Here is a 17600-nt window from a genome sequence, read left to right on the forward strand (position 1 = left end):
TGCTTACTATTTGCATGATATTGGTTGAAAACGCTTTTTAGAAGCTGTAAATTTTGGCCGATTTTAACTTGACATACGCCTCAAATGTATGTTTTTTTCTCGATTAGAATATTATTCTGATTATTCCTAATGAATATTTATGGAAAACTATTTTTGACAATGTGCAATAGAGCTTGGGCTTTTTCTGTTGCGAATCCCATGATAAATTTATCTCTAGAAAAATTTTGGTTTTGTTTCTTTAGGGTGTGTTCAACTTTAAAACAAAAATGGATATTTTGATGCTTTTAAATTACTTTCTTCACCTGAAAATTCATAAAAAATTGTTCAATTTTTAACATTTTTGGAAAATTAAGATTTGTTCAAAATCCGCAGAAGCGTAAGATGAACCATCTTCAAAAAGCTGTAATCTTCAGTATTTCAAAAATAAAATGTAATTTTCAGTATTTAGAAACATACATACATAATTATTTCGTCAAATTCCTTATTTGTGTAAGAAAAATAAATATGGGTTATTTGTTCAACTTAATTTTCTTTCCCAAATTTTTTTCCATACCTACAATTTTTTAGAAGAAGCAGAAACGATCAGAAAAAATAGTTTTCAAGATACAGATTTGTGAATATTTTTGAACAAGTTTAGCCAAAATTACATGTAGGTTTTTTGACCGAACTAATGATGCAAAACAGTTTTTTTTTATTAAAGAGAAAGTACTCACCAAATTTCTTCTAATTGGAAAAAAACAACTTTCATACTTGCAAACATTGAAGAGTATTTGCATTAATGTTTAAAGTCAGTGGTCCTCAGCCAGCTAAAACTTGCGGGCCATTTTAGCAATTTGCCGTATTATCTTGTAAAATTTTATTAGTTTAACTGTTGAATTATCATAAAATTTCATTAAATACTAATACTTCTACATCAATCCCTTTTTATAAAATTTCCTGCGAAAGTTAAAAAGATTAAGACCAAGTTGGAAAAAAATGGGATTGATTTTTTTTGCTTTACACAATTTTTTGCTCTTTACAATGGGTTTTTTTTAAATTTTAATGGGTTTAAAACGAACATTTCACAATGCCATAATTGAAAAGCTTATGTTTTCCTCTTTATTAATAAATCCACAACAGAATTTTTTTGGCAATGTTGTTTTCCAAAAAATTGCGTTTGTTTGTTAATTTTTGATTTTATTTTTTTTCTAAATCATTATGACCTGGATGAACGAAAAAAATGAGTATTTTAGGTTTATCTTTAACTCTAATTGACTCCGTAAAATTATTGGATATCTAGAGTTTTTTAAAGCACAAAATTAGCACATTATTATTCAATTTATTTTAAGTTTTTTTTATTACATCTTATCATTTTCTAATTTTTAATCAAAGATTAGAATAAATGAACACAAATTTTTGATATGATATAATGTTCTAAACAATTAGATACTTTTATTTTAAATAATTTTTGTTCAGATAATAAAATTAAACATGAAAATTTTGGTTCAAAATCCATCATTGAATCACTTTGGATCACAACAATGCATAAAATGCATGTTTTGACAAAGTTACTTTTTGCGTTTCTCTTTGTTTCGTCGTCCGATAACGATAACTCGTGATGTTTATAAGCAAACCCCTTATGTCTATATTTCAAAATTTATGTTATAAATAAAAACATAATAAAATTAATGTTATAAAATCCATTAATTATTTATTTCGAAAAACTTTACTGAAAATAGAAGTCTATTCGACTTTCTTGCAGTTTACATCATATTCAGCATGTTTGGTTTTGGATTAAAAAAAATTTTTCTCGGATCAACAAAAATCGTCAATACATAGTTATTTTGAAAACTATGATTGCAAAACAACAGGGCAGGTATAAAATGCATTTTAAACACTTTTTTCATTCAAATGTCGAGGGACATACAATTAAAAAAAATTGCGAAGGCCTTATTAATTTTTCAGCAAGATCAAACAGTTACAAACTGTTCATACTGGTCAGGCTGTTGATGTTTACATTGGGAACGAGCAGGATGCACTGATCATTTACAGTTCAAAGCATAGCAAAATTCCTTTGTTCAATTCTTCTGTCCATAAAACACAGATAATTGTCATTATTCAATAAGTATTGTACGCAAATAGCTTCTAAAGAGAACTAAATTGCCTAAGCTTGATGAGAAGACTATTAGGGTAAAATGGGCTATTTCAAACAATTCCAAAATATAAATATTTAATTCACTTGGTCATCTTACGCGTTACAAAGTAATTAATCTATCACCATATTTTGCAAATTGTTCGAAAAACAATTCAAATTATATGAGATATTTTGAAAAGGGGGCATGGGGTAAAATAGGAAGTTTCAAATAATTCTAAAACAGTGTCTTTCAGTTCTCATGGTCATTTTGTACAAATAACAGTGATTAGTTTATTAAAATTATACGCAAAACACTTATAAATAAATTTAATTAGGGAAAATTGGAAAAAATGGCCCATGGGGTAAAACGGGTTATTATGAATAATCCTAAATAAGCATTATTTGATTCTTCTGCCGATTTTGCACGCATAGTAAAAATAATTTTACGAAATTCCTACGATAAATGCTATAAAAAGGAGTAAAACTACTTAATTCGCCAAAAAGGGCCCATAGGGCAAAATCGGTTACTCCAAATGGTTCGACAATGTCATCATTCGATTCTCCTGCTAATTTTACGTCAAAATATGTATATAGATATCCTATAAATGTTAATATGGTTAGCTTGTAGAGTGAAAATCAAGAAAATTCCAATTTTTAGGACAAATGGGGCAAAATGGACCCTTTCCCGTCATTTCCGGTAGGTTTGCTATGCGGCAATCGATTTCTGAGATTTTTTTACATAAGAAAAACTATTTTTCAGAAGAAAAAAACAGCGGCTTCAATTTAATGGGATTAGAGGTGGGTTTCCGCCCACTGTGCAATGTTTCAAAACTATGCTTTGTTACAGCCTTTAACTAATTGTTGAGTACTTTTTGATTAAATTTTTCAAAAAAATAATTGACTGAGTTTTGAAGTGGCCTCCATTTTGGGGTATTACATTTATTTTAAGTTCAATAAAAAGGTCAAGTTAATTGCATCTCTGAGTGACAATAATTATTTTCAAAGTGAAATTTGATGATAAATTCAAATAGATCGAGTTTTTTTCGCTAAATAAATCACACGTCAGAGTTATTTTTTAATTTTTTATTTAGCTTTCTTATTTTGGTTTTTTATGAAAATAATTCTAAATGAAATATTTTCGTGGTTCATCGTTGTCATTGTCATTCATCATTGTCATCGATTCGTCAACTTTCCGTTGACCTATAATTCTGGAATTCGGTCCAGATTAATTTGAATTAAATTTTGAAAATTTTGCAGAATGATCCAAACTGGTACACAAATCGAACCTGATGTTTGAAAATGCTGGAAATTTTTCCGATATTAACGTCAATTTTAAAAGTATCGTGACTTTCAAACAAAAAAAGAATTTTCTTCAAACATAACTATATTTTTAGAATTTAAATTTTTGCATAGAAAATGTTTATTTCCTATAATTTTAATCATTAAACTCATAGAACTTCTACGGTTTGATACACCTTTTTTAAAATGAGATAACTTTTATTTAGAACTTTCCAAATTCGTATAATTATTGTAGGTATTTTAATTGAAACGTGATTTTCCATGTTTTGATAAAATTTAATTTTGTTTATCATTTTTCTTTGCAACTTTGCAACTTGCTCATTTTTTTTCTAGTGAAGCTAACATGAAAACTCCTCAGTGAGCCGGATTTCATAATTATTTCAACACTAGTCCGTGCACGGAGAAAAAAGAGTTCCCAAAACCGTGAACAAGCGTTCATGAAAATGGGAACCACGAACAAAGTGTTCAAATTTCATGGTACCATGGAATTTGAACACTTAGATGATTTGCATGCGATTTTACCATCGAATTTTAGCTGTGTATGGAGCCAACTTTTTATGAAAACCTTAGGAACATTCCATTTTGGATAATCGAAACTTCGGATAATCAATTCTTCGGATAATCGAGTCTAGATTTCATTTATTCTATATTTTGAATTTAGAAGACATTTTAAGTCACAATATCGCTCTTGAATTGTTACATATATTTAACTCAAGATTTAATAAACTGTAACAGTGTTGTCAAATCTTTTTTTTTAAAGCAAACTACTCATCATAAGTGAGAAATATGCACTGTTTTGACCCTGGCAGATGCAGGGAAACGGAATCAAAAGAATGCAGAGTTGCTGCTCAGTGCACTTTTGCGTTCACTTTTCGCTTCTTGATAAAGTTGTTTTTCTTTTCTTGCATTATTTATATGCGCTCTGCAATGCAATCGTCGAAACCGCGTGTGTGTATTCCTTTTTTTTATATACATATATGTTTATGCGTAAACGAACAAGAAAACGAGATCCATGCACTCGATTACAAATGATTCGTTTCCTTTTTGAGTTTAATAAATTTCATTAATTTGTTGTCTGGCGATGAAAAGTGAATTCCTTCGCGCTGAACCGCGCAGTAATCTCTGTCAACATTGTAGATGCTCACTCAGCGAGATGAACCCCGAGTGATAAAGTGGGCTCAACGGCACCACTAGCACATTGATCGGAGATTAACTCAAATTAATAACAATTAAAGCCGCATAATAAAGAGATTTACAGCAAAACGCCCGTTAATTACCGTCGGAAGGTGGGAGAGGCGGCACGTGCCGCTACGGCACAGGTCGGACCCCCGCCGGTGTGGTCAATCCTGAGTGACCACAGACCTCCCCGAACTCTCTCGCTCGCTCACCCATACTGGCTCGTTATTATTATCGTTATTACCAATGTCGGCGCGCGTGTTATTACACTTATTGTGGCCGCGTAACCGCGTAATGTGCGTGTGTTTGTGTTGGTCGGGGGTCTTCCTGAGACTGCGTGGACCACAATCCATGGCCACGACGGTCCGTGGCGTAACGGTGTCGGAAGTGGCAGACGTAATAAATTTTATCTTAATTATATTGTTGCACTATTTGCCGCGTGAAAAAATAGCTCGAAGAGACTCGGAGAAAAACAAATGGTTTTGTAACCATGAATGGTCCTCAGTTGGCCAGGTGATCTCTATGATTGACCTTTATTTCACTTCCTTACTAACTTAGACATCTTCTACTGAGCATCACTCGGCTAAGATGCAGATCTGCTAGGATTTGTTTCGAACGACACTCACATGAGAGTGCTCATCTGCCGTTTTACGGCGATATGATGTATACGCCATCGAGGTGATTTTGCTGTAGACACGATTTTCTGTTTTTGTTCATTTTTTCAATTTAAAATGACTAATTCAAGGTCTGCTCTGTAGAAACTGTTAAAAAGTACAATAAAAATGTGGCCCCTACAAAATTTCTTGTTTTTTCCTATTCTCTACGATTTTAAACCACAAACATCATTTGGCCGAAAAAATAGCAATAAAAAATCACTACTTTTACTTCCCAATGATGTATGTATACATTGCTTGATCAAAGCTGGCTACTAGGCTGGCTATATTTTTGTGCCAGCTATTTTTACAGCTGAGCGGATCCCTTAATGCATTGTCCACGTGGATACTTTAAGGGGGGGGAGGGTATTAGGGAGCGTTCTTTTATTACGTAACAAAGTTGGGGGGAGGGGGGGTTGGAGGCCGTGTTACGCTCCATACAAAATTTTTAAAATTTGTATGGAAATTTTGTTACTAGTGGGGAGGGGGTCTAAAAATCCGTTTTTTTGCGTTACGTAATAAAAGAACGCTCCCTTAGCGATTGTCTACGCTCCATAAACACATTTTTTTGCATGAGCAATTGTCCACAAGGGAGGTGGGTGGGTTTAGAATTTTCAAAAAAGTATCTACGTGGATTTGGATAAGGTGTCATCCATTAAGTACGTCATATTAAAATCAGCCAAAATTTACTCCACCCCCCTTTGTCACGATTTCCCTATGCTTTTAACACGCAATGTCACGCTTACTCAAAACCCCCCTCTTCCCACAGAACGTGACGTACTTTATGGATGACGCCTATTGGACGTCCCCTAAGAATTAAATCGAAATAATGTAATAAAATATTGCCAAGTCTTGATTTGGTCCCAAAACCTTAAATCAACATTCAAACAGAATTGAATTTGACTTCTAGCAATTCTCAATGTATACATACATCATGATGAGTAAAATTGGCGTATACATCATTGTTTGTTTGCTTAATAAAATGGGCCCCAGAGCAGTTTTTTGAAAAATTCTTTCGTCAGGAGGTAGCTTTTAAGATTCTTTATCAGACTGTACATTAAAATTGAAAATGTCCAAAATGGCGTATACATCATATCGCCGTAAAACGGCAGTCATTCTCTGCTCTATCAGTGTAAATTTTAAGCTGTCACTAGCTTTCACCATGGAATATTCAAATTGATGGATTTTCTTGCTGGTTCTGTTCAAATAATAGGCTTTAAAGCGAGATTTTTTTTGTGAGCAGTGAGTTTTCAAAAGCGATTTAGCAACCCTGACGTGCATGGAACTGCAACCAAGTTGCACTGAGTTCGAGCCAATATTGGCTTAGGGATTGTCTGGCGGCGCGACGTTCAGGAAAAGATAGCGAAAGTTTGTTTGCGGATGCATATTGCGTATCTAGAAAGTCAAGGCGGCTTCAGAGAGCAATTTTGCTCTGATTAAAATTGATTAAAAAATGTCTGTTGACTGACAACACCAACTTGTCACATATTTTCATCAGCAGCAACGTCACATCAATTTTGAAACCCTTTCCACTATCTGGCCAAATGTCCAACTACCCCGTCTCAAATTGACAGCCTTTGCGTGACCACGCGTAGCGACCCTCGGTGTGCCAGATGCCTTGGTTCTAACCTCAAAACCCTACCATACGTGCTAAACCCAAAGGCTTGTTGTGTCCCATCGTCGGTTTACTGACCGTGGACGACACGCAAGTAGAGCTCGAGAAGATCCGTATCGATTTAATTGGATTTATTGATCCACCCTTGTCGTGTCAGGGGTTCGTTGGGTTATGCTGGTCAGTCTAGAAGCGCGGGTCTAGACTTTCGGGCCGAAGAAAGTTTTTGTTGAGAGTCTTCGTTGTTTCGTTCTCCAGCGGGCGTTACATGTTAATGGCCTGCGACGGTAGTTCTTGGAAGTTGGTCTACCTGCGGAACCTGGGGAGAAAGGTTTGCCTCTCTTTTGGGGGTATTTTGGGTTCTTGGAAATTTTGTGGCGCGTCGCCGACTAGAAGGTCACTCAGGCGTGATTTATTAGGCTGATGATTTGCACTGATTGTGGGGTTCGTGTTGGGGTTAGGGGTCGTGCATAAACCACGTGGCCTTTTTTTGGAGAATTTTTGACCCCCCCTCCCCCCTCATGGTTTTTCGTGGTTTCACGCCAACCCCCCCCCCCCCCCTATATGACCACGTGGCTTTTTCCTCCCAGGTCAAAAATCTTTAAAAAAAAAACAAAATAAGTATAGATTTCAAAAATGTTTATCCACAAATGATGTACCGTCACTGGTGGTGACTTTTGGTCAAAAAACGATATTACTGTTGTTATATTAACACAATAAAAACATTTCAAATTATATCGAAATAAATATTGTTGGGGAATGCTCCTGAATTTACCAACATTTTCCCAGAATATGGCTAGTATAATCACACCGTTCATAAATGCCAATCGTTTTAATTTTAACTCAAACTCACCCTTAGAGGGGGTGACATTGGGTCAAACAGAAAACATTTTAATTTGTGTAGGTGCTGTAACACCATTAAAACCAATTTAATAATATATAAAAAAACAGAAATTCACTTAAAAGTGTGAAAAAAGTATGATATCACAATGTTTAAGGTAAATAATAACAGTATAACAATTTATTGAAATGGTACAGAAAGTAAAAAATACTCTCAACAAAACAAGCAACTTAGTAAAACATATGTATTCAAAATTATGGAATCGCAGTGCAATAAATTGCATCCAGAATAAATATGCTTTAAGAATTAAAGCTATTTTGATTTATAAACAGCATTCATGATTTAATTTAATACGCTTTAAAATATTTTCTAAAATTTGAAATTAATTAAATAGAAAAGTTTTGTTTCAGGAAAAAAATATTTCCATTTTATTTTAAGGAAAATATCTAGTTATGAAAGCTCCTAGTTAATATTCATTTTATTCCAAACATTCATGAAAATCCAAACTAAAGCAACTTTTCTTTTTAATTAAGCATGATTGATTCCAATGATTCAGTGTGTCCAAAAAAGTCGAGCTGTTTAATTTTTTCTCCATACAAGAATCAGAGACAGGGACAAACATTCAATATTACGACCTTTTGAAATGTTAGTCTTAATTTTTTTTTGAAAATATTGATTTCGAAAAGATCGGAAAATTTCACTAAAGTTTTATTTATAAACATTGAAAATCGCACCATTAGTTGCTGAGATATCGACATAAGAAAATTATGGGTTGTTTGGGTAGTAAACATCCATTTTTCTGTTTTAAAATCTTTGCATGGCAATATCTTAGAAACAAAGCAACAAAGAATTTTCTCAGCATTTCAAAATTATTTTTTTTTCAAAATTAAGCAAACTTGGGAACTAATTTTTTTTAAATTAATAACTGCAACTAATTTTAAAAAAGTTACCTAAAAATAGCTATAACTTGAAAATGGTGCACTTTATGAAAATTTCACTAATGTACTTTTAGATTGCAAGTTTGATTTTACATCGAAAAATAAAATTGAAATTAAGTTGCGGTCAATATTTCGATTTTTTTAATCAGTATTGATTCAAAAATTCATAACTCAAACAACGATTTTTTGCCCGTTCTGAAAATTTCTGAAAAGTTGGCAAAATTTAAAAAAAATAAAAATAGTGTTTTTTTGCAAATCATGTTTTAGTGACAAAAAGTGAAATTAAAAATCAGCAAAGTAAATTACCATTTATAATTTTTTTCAGTGTAGTTTTTATCCATAACTATAACTTTGCCGAAGACACCAAATCGACCAAAAATTTCTTCAAAAGATACAGATTTTTTAATTTTCATTGCTGCCAAATTTGTATGGAAAACTATATGGACAAACTAATGATGCAAAATGGCTTGGGCACCAAAAAAGGTTTCAGACGGATTAAAAAAATCAAAAAATAAAATTTAAGAATAAAGACCGATTTTGTATAGAATTGCTCGAAAATCGATTTCGTGTCTTTGGAAAAGTTGTAGACAACGCGCTAAAAATCATTATTTTAGTCATGGACATTCAAATTGTTTAAGTCTTACTCTTACTTTAAATTGATTTTGCTATCGACTACGTATTTTGATAAATTTAAAAAAGATTGAACTGAAATTTGGAATTTATTTTACATTTTTTTCAGTTGTTTAAATAGGCAATTATCTACGATTTAAGATTTTTGATCCAACTTTTGGTTGGAGATATTACCTCAAAATAAATACAAAAAAATATTAAATAAGTAAATTTTTCAATCTTTTCAATATCTTTTAAATTATTAACACTGGGACACCCAACGCATGTCCAATATACACGGATGCCAAAGCCTCCCTGAAACGTTGGAACGGTAACTTCAACTCACAGGTTTTCGGGCTTGTCTCCGCAGATTTTCAGGCGATTTTTTTTACAGATTTGATCATATCGAGTTCTGCAAAGTTTAAGGATCATCTAGACATCCTTATAATTCACTCAAAATGTCCCGGTTGGTTGAGTTATGCCCGAGAACCAGCGAGTTGAAAGTACCGTTCCATCATTTTAAATAAATTTTATTTATGTTGATCTTGACGGCATTGAATTGAAATTTATTTCACAAATTGATATCGGCATTTGAAAATTAAGTGACTCTTTTAAACTTAAATTATTTTAATTTGTCTTTATATTTGAGTGGTTTTATCTCAAATATGAAGTTGAGGGTATATTATATTTTCTCAGCTTAAAGAAAAACTAATATTTTCAGGAAAGGGCCCCCATTTTTTTAATCTTTAAATTAATAGAGAAACAAAAACAATGTTTGCTTGAAGCTCGTTTTTTTTTTCTCTAAAAATCTAAAATGTTTGCCCATGTTTCTCTTTGGCTCAAGAGATGGTCCCTATTAACATAAAAAAAAAACTAAAAAATACCTACAACTTTGACGATGGATAGTAATCGTGTATTTTATGTAATGTTATGTAATATAACAATCCGAATTGTGTAACCTACGAAATAAGGAATATATTGTAGACCAAAATGTTCATCAAATTTTTTGGTGAATCTTAAAGTATGTATCGTTCGTTTTTTCGTTACTGGTTATTTTTTAATGTTAAACGTTTCTCTTGCAAATGAGGTAGTGAAACTGAAATTTTGCGCGATAATCCTGAAATTGGGGTTTTTAGTTTCTTTGTACTAAAAAAATATTGCATGAGAGAGTAGATACAAGATATCTTGAGTTTGTTTTAAGTGTCAAAAGGAAATCTTTCGATTAAGATTCTTCGATCACTTATAGGACCAGCTACGGTAGTTAGCTAAGATCTGAGATTTTGAAAAAAAAATTTCGCAGAGAATCATTTTTAGACACTTCATTTATAATACATATTTAGCTTTTTGCCTTGTTACGAAAATCTTATAAAATTGTCAGCAATATTTATTTTTTAAGTTGTTCCAAAATAGAACTATCGAAGACTACATCTACTTTCAATGCAAATTTGCAAGCACATTTTTAGCTACTTGATACCATCAACAAAAAAATGAAATTGTGTTTGCATTTTGGTACGCATTTTTTAGGGTATATTAACTTTGGATACTGTCACTTTATTTTTTAACAGCTTTTAAACTTTTGCAAAACGTAGTTACATGAGTATTAAAAAGTGTACATTCAATTACAGGCTCAAAGTATTGATATGAATCTGCCGAAATATATAATTCAATATTGAATTGGAAAATATTATGACATTGAAATATAAGTAATAATTTTAAACACAATAATTATATGGTTTTGAAGTGTAACAAAAAATGTATGCATATAAATAAATTTAAAGCGCGTATTTTTTTGTTTTTTTTTTATGAAAAGATTTTTTTAAAGGCCACGTGGTCAGCCGTCGACCCCCCCCCTCCCCCCCATGGCTTTTCATGGTTTTTTTCGGTCGGATTTCGGACCCCCTCCCCCCCCTAAGGAGACCACGTGGTTTATGCACGACCCCATTATTGATACCTCCGAGAAATTGTGTTTTTGGTCGATGACAGACGCCGGATTTTGCTTCGATGATTCAGAAGCTCTCAAATCTGCTCCAACAAGAGGGTATCGGCAACGGCACTTTAGCCGCTGTGCGGCAAGTCGTGTTTATAAATATTTACAGCCAATATCTTGTTTTTCGTTTTCGTTACCCTGCAACAGAGAGGGAAAAAGAGTCTTCCTTCTTGAACGGCATACCCAGACTTCCGCCTGAATGCTGATTAATGCGCTCTAATTAATTATCTTTTTCACACTTTTCTCTGTTTATTTCCAGCTGTAAGAGCATCCAGCGACGCGTGAGCTATTAGCAACGAGAAAAACGACTTCCTAGAAGTACAACCGCCCAAAAAAGAGACCATCTTTTAAGACTCTTTGTCGCTAAAAAAAAAACAAACATCAAATCCAAAATGACTGAAACCACCGAAGCCCCAGTCGTCGCCGAGGTCAAGACGCCGTCGCCCACGACGGAAGCGGTCCCGGCCACCAACGGACACGCCGAGGAAGCGCCCGCCGGCGAGAAACCGTCCGAGGAAACGAACGGAACGAGCGAGAAGGCCGCCGACGATAAGGCCAAAGCAGAGGAGAACGCCCCGCCGGTGAAGGAGATGCGGGCGGTCACGTTGACCGGGTTTGGCGGGTTCAAGAACGTTAAGATCCTGAAGAAACCGGAACCGAGCCCACAGGCTGGCGAGGTGCTGATCCGCGTCCGAGCATGGTGAGTTGGGTTCAACGAAAATCGCTGATTTTATTTAGGCAAATACAGTACAGACTCGATTATCCGAAGGTTTCTTAGGAATTTTTCGAGTTCCCAAAATCGTGAACAAGCGTTCGTGAAAATGAGAACCACGAACAAAGTGTTCAAATTTCATGGTACGTTTTTCAAAATCGTACCATGGGATTTGAACACTTTGTTCGAGGTTTTCATTTTCATGAACGCTTGTTCACGATTTTGGGAACTCTTTTTTCTCCGTGTTCTAACCGAAACCAACCAGAAAAATCAAAATATTGTGGTCCAACATGGTTAAAACTGCTGTCCCAATTGACCCCAGTTTACGTTAAATAAAGAAAAAATATTGTTTTCGTGATTCGGTTTTCCGAATATATGATTATCCGAAGTGAAATTTTTCTGAGAAGTTTGGATAATCGAGTCTGGACTGCATCGAAAGCACCGATAAACTTACCCCAAATTCGTGATCAGTGACCAACATTTACCTTTAGGAAAATATTTCCAATAATTAAAGATGGGTCAGGGCAACGACTGTGTGAATTTACAGGGTTTGACCTATTTCGATATCAGGAAGTTAATTTTACCATTTGAACTCAATCTCAAAGCATAAGTTCTTTTTGTTATCAAGTTTAGTTTGTTTATTCAAATGCAATACTATAGTCGTTTGATAGCTGGTTGTTATTGTAGCTCTTTCGACGTGCCACACCCTCCACGATGATTCAATCGAACCTACTAGCCTCCATCGAAACGGAAAGTGACGATGACGAACGCTCGCCTTCATCACATATCACCACTCATCGCTGCCTTCATATGGAAAAATGATAAAACGATGATTAGTCAAACACAAATGCGACCAGCTTAGCACCATCATCAAGAACGGAAGCGCTTATTCATCGCGTTTTGTGTGGTATGCAAGAGTGTTTCCTAATCACTCGATTCATTATTCATACTGACCAGCAGCAGCAGCAGCATCGGTGGCGGTGACGAACCAATTAATGCGCTGCAATTCTCCGTTGATAATCCAGCCCGACGGACGCTAGAACTTGTGAAGAGTTGAGAGGCTGAAGAGCTCTCGATTAAGCAGCGAAGTTCCTACACTTTCGAGAGCCAATCAAGGTTCAATTCAACGTCCTGCGACTACCCATTGTAGAGAGGAGAACCTTTAATTGAATTTAATTAATCCATTATCAGTCTGACATTAATTGAGGGGCCAGATTGGATTACATCTAGCAGCATCGCCAGCATATCCCTTGGGCATACTGCCCGCACTGCAGGATGGGAAAATCCGTTTCAATAGCAGAATCATTTTTCATCTTCTAATTTTTTTACTCTCTCTCTTGATTTCGTCCGCAAACAAGCCACAAAGCATCGTGATCATGTATGGGATGAAGGAAAATTTCAATGAGCAAAAAAAAGTCCTTGACTGTGCCGAAGGTTTTTGCTAATTGATTTTTAGGTTATTTCAGCTGCAGGGTGGGGGCTTACTTCATTAATTTCAATACTTCTTAGCTTGTGGACTATCTTTAACAACGATCATTTTAGTCGAAAATGAGTTAATGATAACGTTTTGTTCAAATCAACAAACTGTACAAAAGGCCTTGAAAAGATTTTGGAAATTTGCAATATACACTTGTGACATACCTAGAACAATTTCTCATCAAAATGATCGTGCTATATTGAGACAAGTCATAGGCAGCAAGTCACCATCAATTTCTTTTCACTTGCGCTAACGTTTTCAAAGCGTTAAAGATAAAAAATTGCTTCCAACTACCGGCAACATGTTCTTTTGAGCATGGTTTAGCCACTCACTTGACAAAAAATTACGAAACGTGTAAATAATTAGCAAGCGCCATCAAAAAAACAAACGCGCCAAGTCGTTTGACGTTTAACTTTTGACGACCCATTCCAAGCGAAGGCTGAAGAAAACCGAGCGATAAGCGAAGGTAAATAAAGAACATCACGACCAGCAGCGCCTGTTGGAGTGAGCCAGTGATGCCAGGAAACTTTCTCTATAAATGCTACTTTTTGTGAGTGTTCGCTTAAAATGTCATCACAATTGGCAGCACTAGACCCAAAAGAGCGCTGGAAGAAAAAAGAACTAAGCTGAAAATAGAAATATGGACGTGGCCTATTGCATTCTCGTCTGATTGGAATACATTTGGGAAATATTTTTTGTAAATGCTTTTAAAAGGAATAAAATAACTTTCAGTTAAAGTGAAAATAAAAAGAAATGTTCACAAAAAGTTGCTCTACTCGTTGGTGTACTTGATTTTAGAAATTTTTTAGGAACACTCCAGATTTTCCAGCATCATTCAAACACAACCGCTTATTAGGCTTAAAATGGGTATATTGCTCCTATAAAAATTTTAAACCTGCTTTTAAATTAACTTCAAATAAGCAGTTTATAGCCCATATTTTTAATTGATTTTTTTAATGTGTGTCGGGGGACAAAACCCCGCAACTTTTGAGCTTTAAAGATACAAGAGCAAAAATTGTTGCGCAACATATTTGACATATAAAAAAAACAAAAATCAAAAAAATACTGTTTCTGGGAATCTATGTTGTACCTATTATTTTCCTGATTAGCCCTCATCAATAGCTAAAACTTTGCAGAGTTCACCAAATTGATCAGAAAATTTCTTCAACAGGTACCGAGTTTTGAACATTTATGTTTGAGCGAAATAAAAAAATACAAAATTGGGCGATTTCGTAGAGAATTACTTACTGGTGACACGTGCTTTTCTATTTTTTGTAAACATCATTCACTGTATCTTTTAACTGGTGTATCCAAATTAGTTGAAACTTGAGATTTTTGTGCATCCATTTTAAGGGCTGTGGCCAAAGTTGCCACGACACATGAAAGAACAGTTTCTAACTGAGCCACCACCATGCGCAATGCGTCCCTTCTCCAAATCTCACTTGATTAATTGTCGAAGCTATTCTGTCCACCAGCTTACTGGCGTTTCTGTCGCAAAAGTCGACGTTCCGCATCATCGGGATAAGCGGGCCCACGGCTTCAAGGACAGTGCGGAATGCGGGACCATTTGTTGCCGATGCGGGACGCGGTCTCCTTTTGAGTCATTATGACAGACAAGATACTCTCCTGATGGCGGCTAATTTCTCCGGATTAATCAAAGGAACTAATTTGTACCCCGTACAGACATTTGCCCCAATGACCCTGCAACAGTGTTGCCATGATGGTTATGCAAAAGACCGTGGCTTCGAGAAACGAACGCCACGTGTGCGGAGCAGCATCCTTGAAGAACGCGTTGTTGAACCCCTTTTTCACACTTTCTCGCCGTCGTCGTCCGGATGATGACGGGCGGTAAAGTGCAGCAGTCTTGTCTCGGGGCGGCCCCAGAGGAACATTAACTTTATTACTGCGAGCATCTCTCCCGACTGGCAGTGGTGAGGAGCGGGGAAGAAGTTATCATCTCTAGACGATCGACCGTATCTCGCTGCTCCGAACTTGCCATGTTTCGCTCCGCCGTAGTTTGGTCGTCTGACCAAGAAGACTCCAACACCCCATGTTGGCGTCTTGTCGCGAGGAGTTGTCAGTAGCAGCGCAACAGCATAAGAATCCGACACAGCAGCACATGGTGTGTGGTACATAAGCGGAGCATGGAGTCCAACTTTTGCTGGAGAAGACATAACTCTTGGCAGAAACAGAACGAACGGAGCCGCTGTACATATGTAGATGTTTATACGAGCGAACATAAAACTTCCTTCTGCCTATTTCTCATCCCTGCGATGTTGTGATGAAGAAGCTGCCCGATGTGATGTCGATGTGCCTACTCCACAAATGAAGCGCAGACATGACAGGCGGCAGTAAAAGTCAGCACTGGATCGATGAGCCGCTTCGCTGGAATGAGACATCTTGTTCCGATGGACGACGCCCGCGCCGCGCTGTAATTAGTGTTCATTGCACAGCACTGAACAAACGAGAGTACGCGCGTTGACATCCGAGCTGGCAGCACTGGCCGGGGGTTGAACCTTAAATTTGCTGCTAGCCTTCCAAATTGGAAAGGACCGGCACCGCCCCGCTGCGCACAGCGCAAAAAAGGGAAGAATCTAATTTATATTCATTAGGCGTATTATGCACATTTTATTATGGTGTTGAACGCTGGTGGATCTTGCTGCTCGTCGCGGAAGCATTCTTCCAAGTTCGGAACAACCTCCAAAGGGCATCTCCGCCCTGGCTAGAATTTGGCAGCCAACCCGAAAGTATGCAAAATTCACAAAGCCGGAACGGGGCCCGAAACTTATCTATTATTATTCACTTTTTTTTGCTTTTTACTCCACAAAAATCCACCACAAAAGCAGACTATCTGACGTGCCTTTTTCTAGATTGTTTTATGTGGGAAGATTCGGGGGGTGTGCACACATGTGCAGTGCACATGTGTGCACGCTCACGCTCTTCAGGATTTTCTTGTTTGTCATTTTTGGCTTGTTTTTGTCAGTTCCTTCTCGGAAAGTACTGTTCCTTTTCCCACTTTGCCAATATAATTTGGTTTAGTTTTCCCTTTCCCTTTCCTCTTGTTTTTTCTTCTTCTGCTTTCATTTTTTGTAGTTGAAGAGGTACAAAGTGTTTGTGCATTGCATTCTGCAGATATGAGAGTTTTCTTGGCACAGCACACACGTTTGCTTATCTGCTGAGTGTGTGCATCATACACATATATTTGCTGAAATTTTCAATAAAGAGGATTGCATTTTTATTTTCGAGCGTCTAAGCCTTGTTTGACTGTAGGGGTATGCCTTTGAACTTCACATGTTTTGTTATATCTTCGTGTTTTCTGGTTCAATTAGCTCTAATCCTATTAGCATTCATTGTTGGAAAATGTCGAAATGTTTTGGACTAGCTCGAGAAAGGTTACGCTTTGTGTATCTACTTTCTACCAAAATTAATGATTAATTGAGTAACAATGTAACCTCTAGGCTGTTTGAACAATCTTTTCAAATATATTTTTTTAAATGAAATTTTCGACATTTTAATTGCCGAAAATTTTTACAGTTTGAATAAATTTTCATTAAATTTAATGGCGTCTGGTGTTGCCAAATGAATATTTTTTTCTATAAGTTTCTACAATCCACGTTATTAACTGGCAAGTTGACAATTTTACATAATAGTGCATCTGGAAATAAATTAAATTTCCGACAATCTATCTTAAAATTGTATAACGTCAGTACAAGTTTCAATAATATTAAACAAAATTACTGTCATAAAAGTTCTTCAATAACATTTGCTATGCAATCTTCAAACCTCGTGGCATTCAAAATTGAAATTTAAAGCTTGGACTTTTCTCAATACTTCATTTCTGGATTTTTTTTGAAATGGTCTAATAAACCAAATTTTCAGTTTTTGCATTTTGGCTGTTTTTTAATACCCTTGACTTAAATCGGTTTTAAAAATATCCAAAAAACAAAAACTGGAAATTTGGTTTATTGGACTATTTAAAAAAAAAACTCCAGATTTCAACTTTTTGTATAGAGCGTGGATTTTACTAAAGTCACCCCGCTTCTCCCCAAATAGATCACGTGCTTGGACCTTTTTTGTGAAGCATAATACTAAATGATCTGTTACTAGTATTTGTTTTCAGTTTTAAAATATAATATTTATAAATATTTATAAATAAACATAAAAGCTGTAATTAAAAATTTGG

General features: G+C 35.5%; 1 protein-coding gene across 1 annotated transcript in view; it reads left to right on the plus strand.

The window, feature by feature from the left end:
• LOC120412918 (synaptic vesicle membrane protein VAT-1 homolog-like) overlaps positions 1-17600 on the plus strand; it is an 85883-nt gene that overhangs the window by 14743 nt on the left and 53540 nt on the right. Inside the window, exon 3 of the mRNA XM_039573550.2 lies at positions 11488-11928. Coding sequence (XP_039429484.1) covers positions 11621-11928 — 308 coding nt within the window. The 5' untranslated portion in view covers positions 11488-11620. The remainder of the gene's footprint in view (positions 1-11487; positions 11929-17600) is intronic.

Source organism: Culex pipiens, chromosome 3 (genome assembly GCF_016801865.2).
Source record: "Culex pipiens pallens isolate TS chromosome 3, TS_CPP_V2, whole genome shotgun sequence".
Classification (NCBI taxonomy): Eukaryota; Metazoa; Arthropoda; class Insecta; order Diptera; family Culicidae; genus Culex; species Culex pipiens.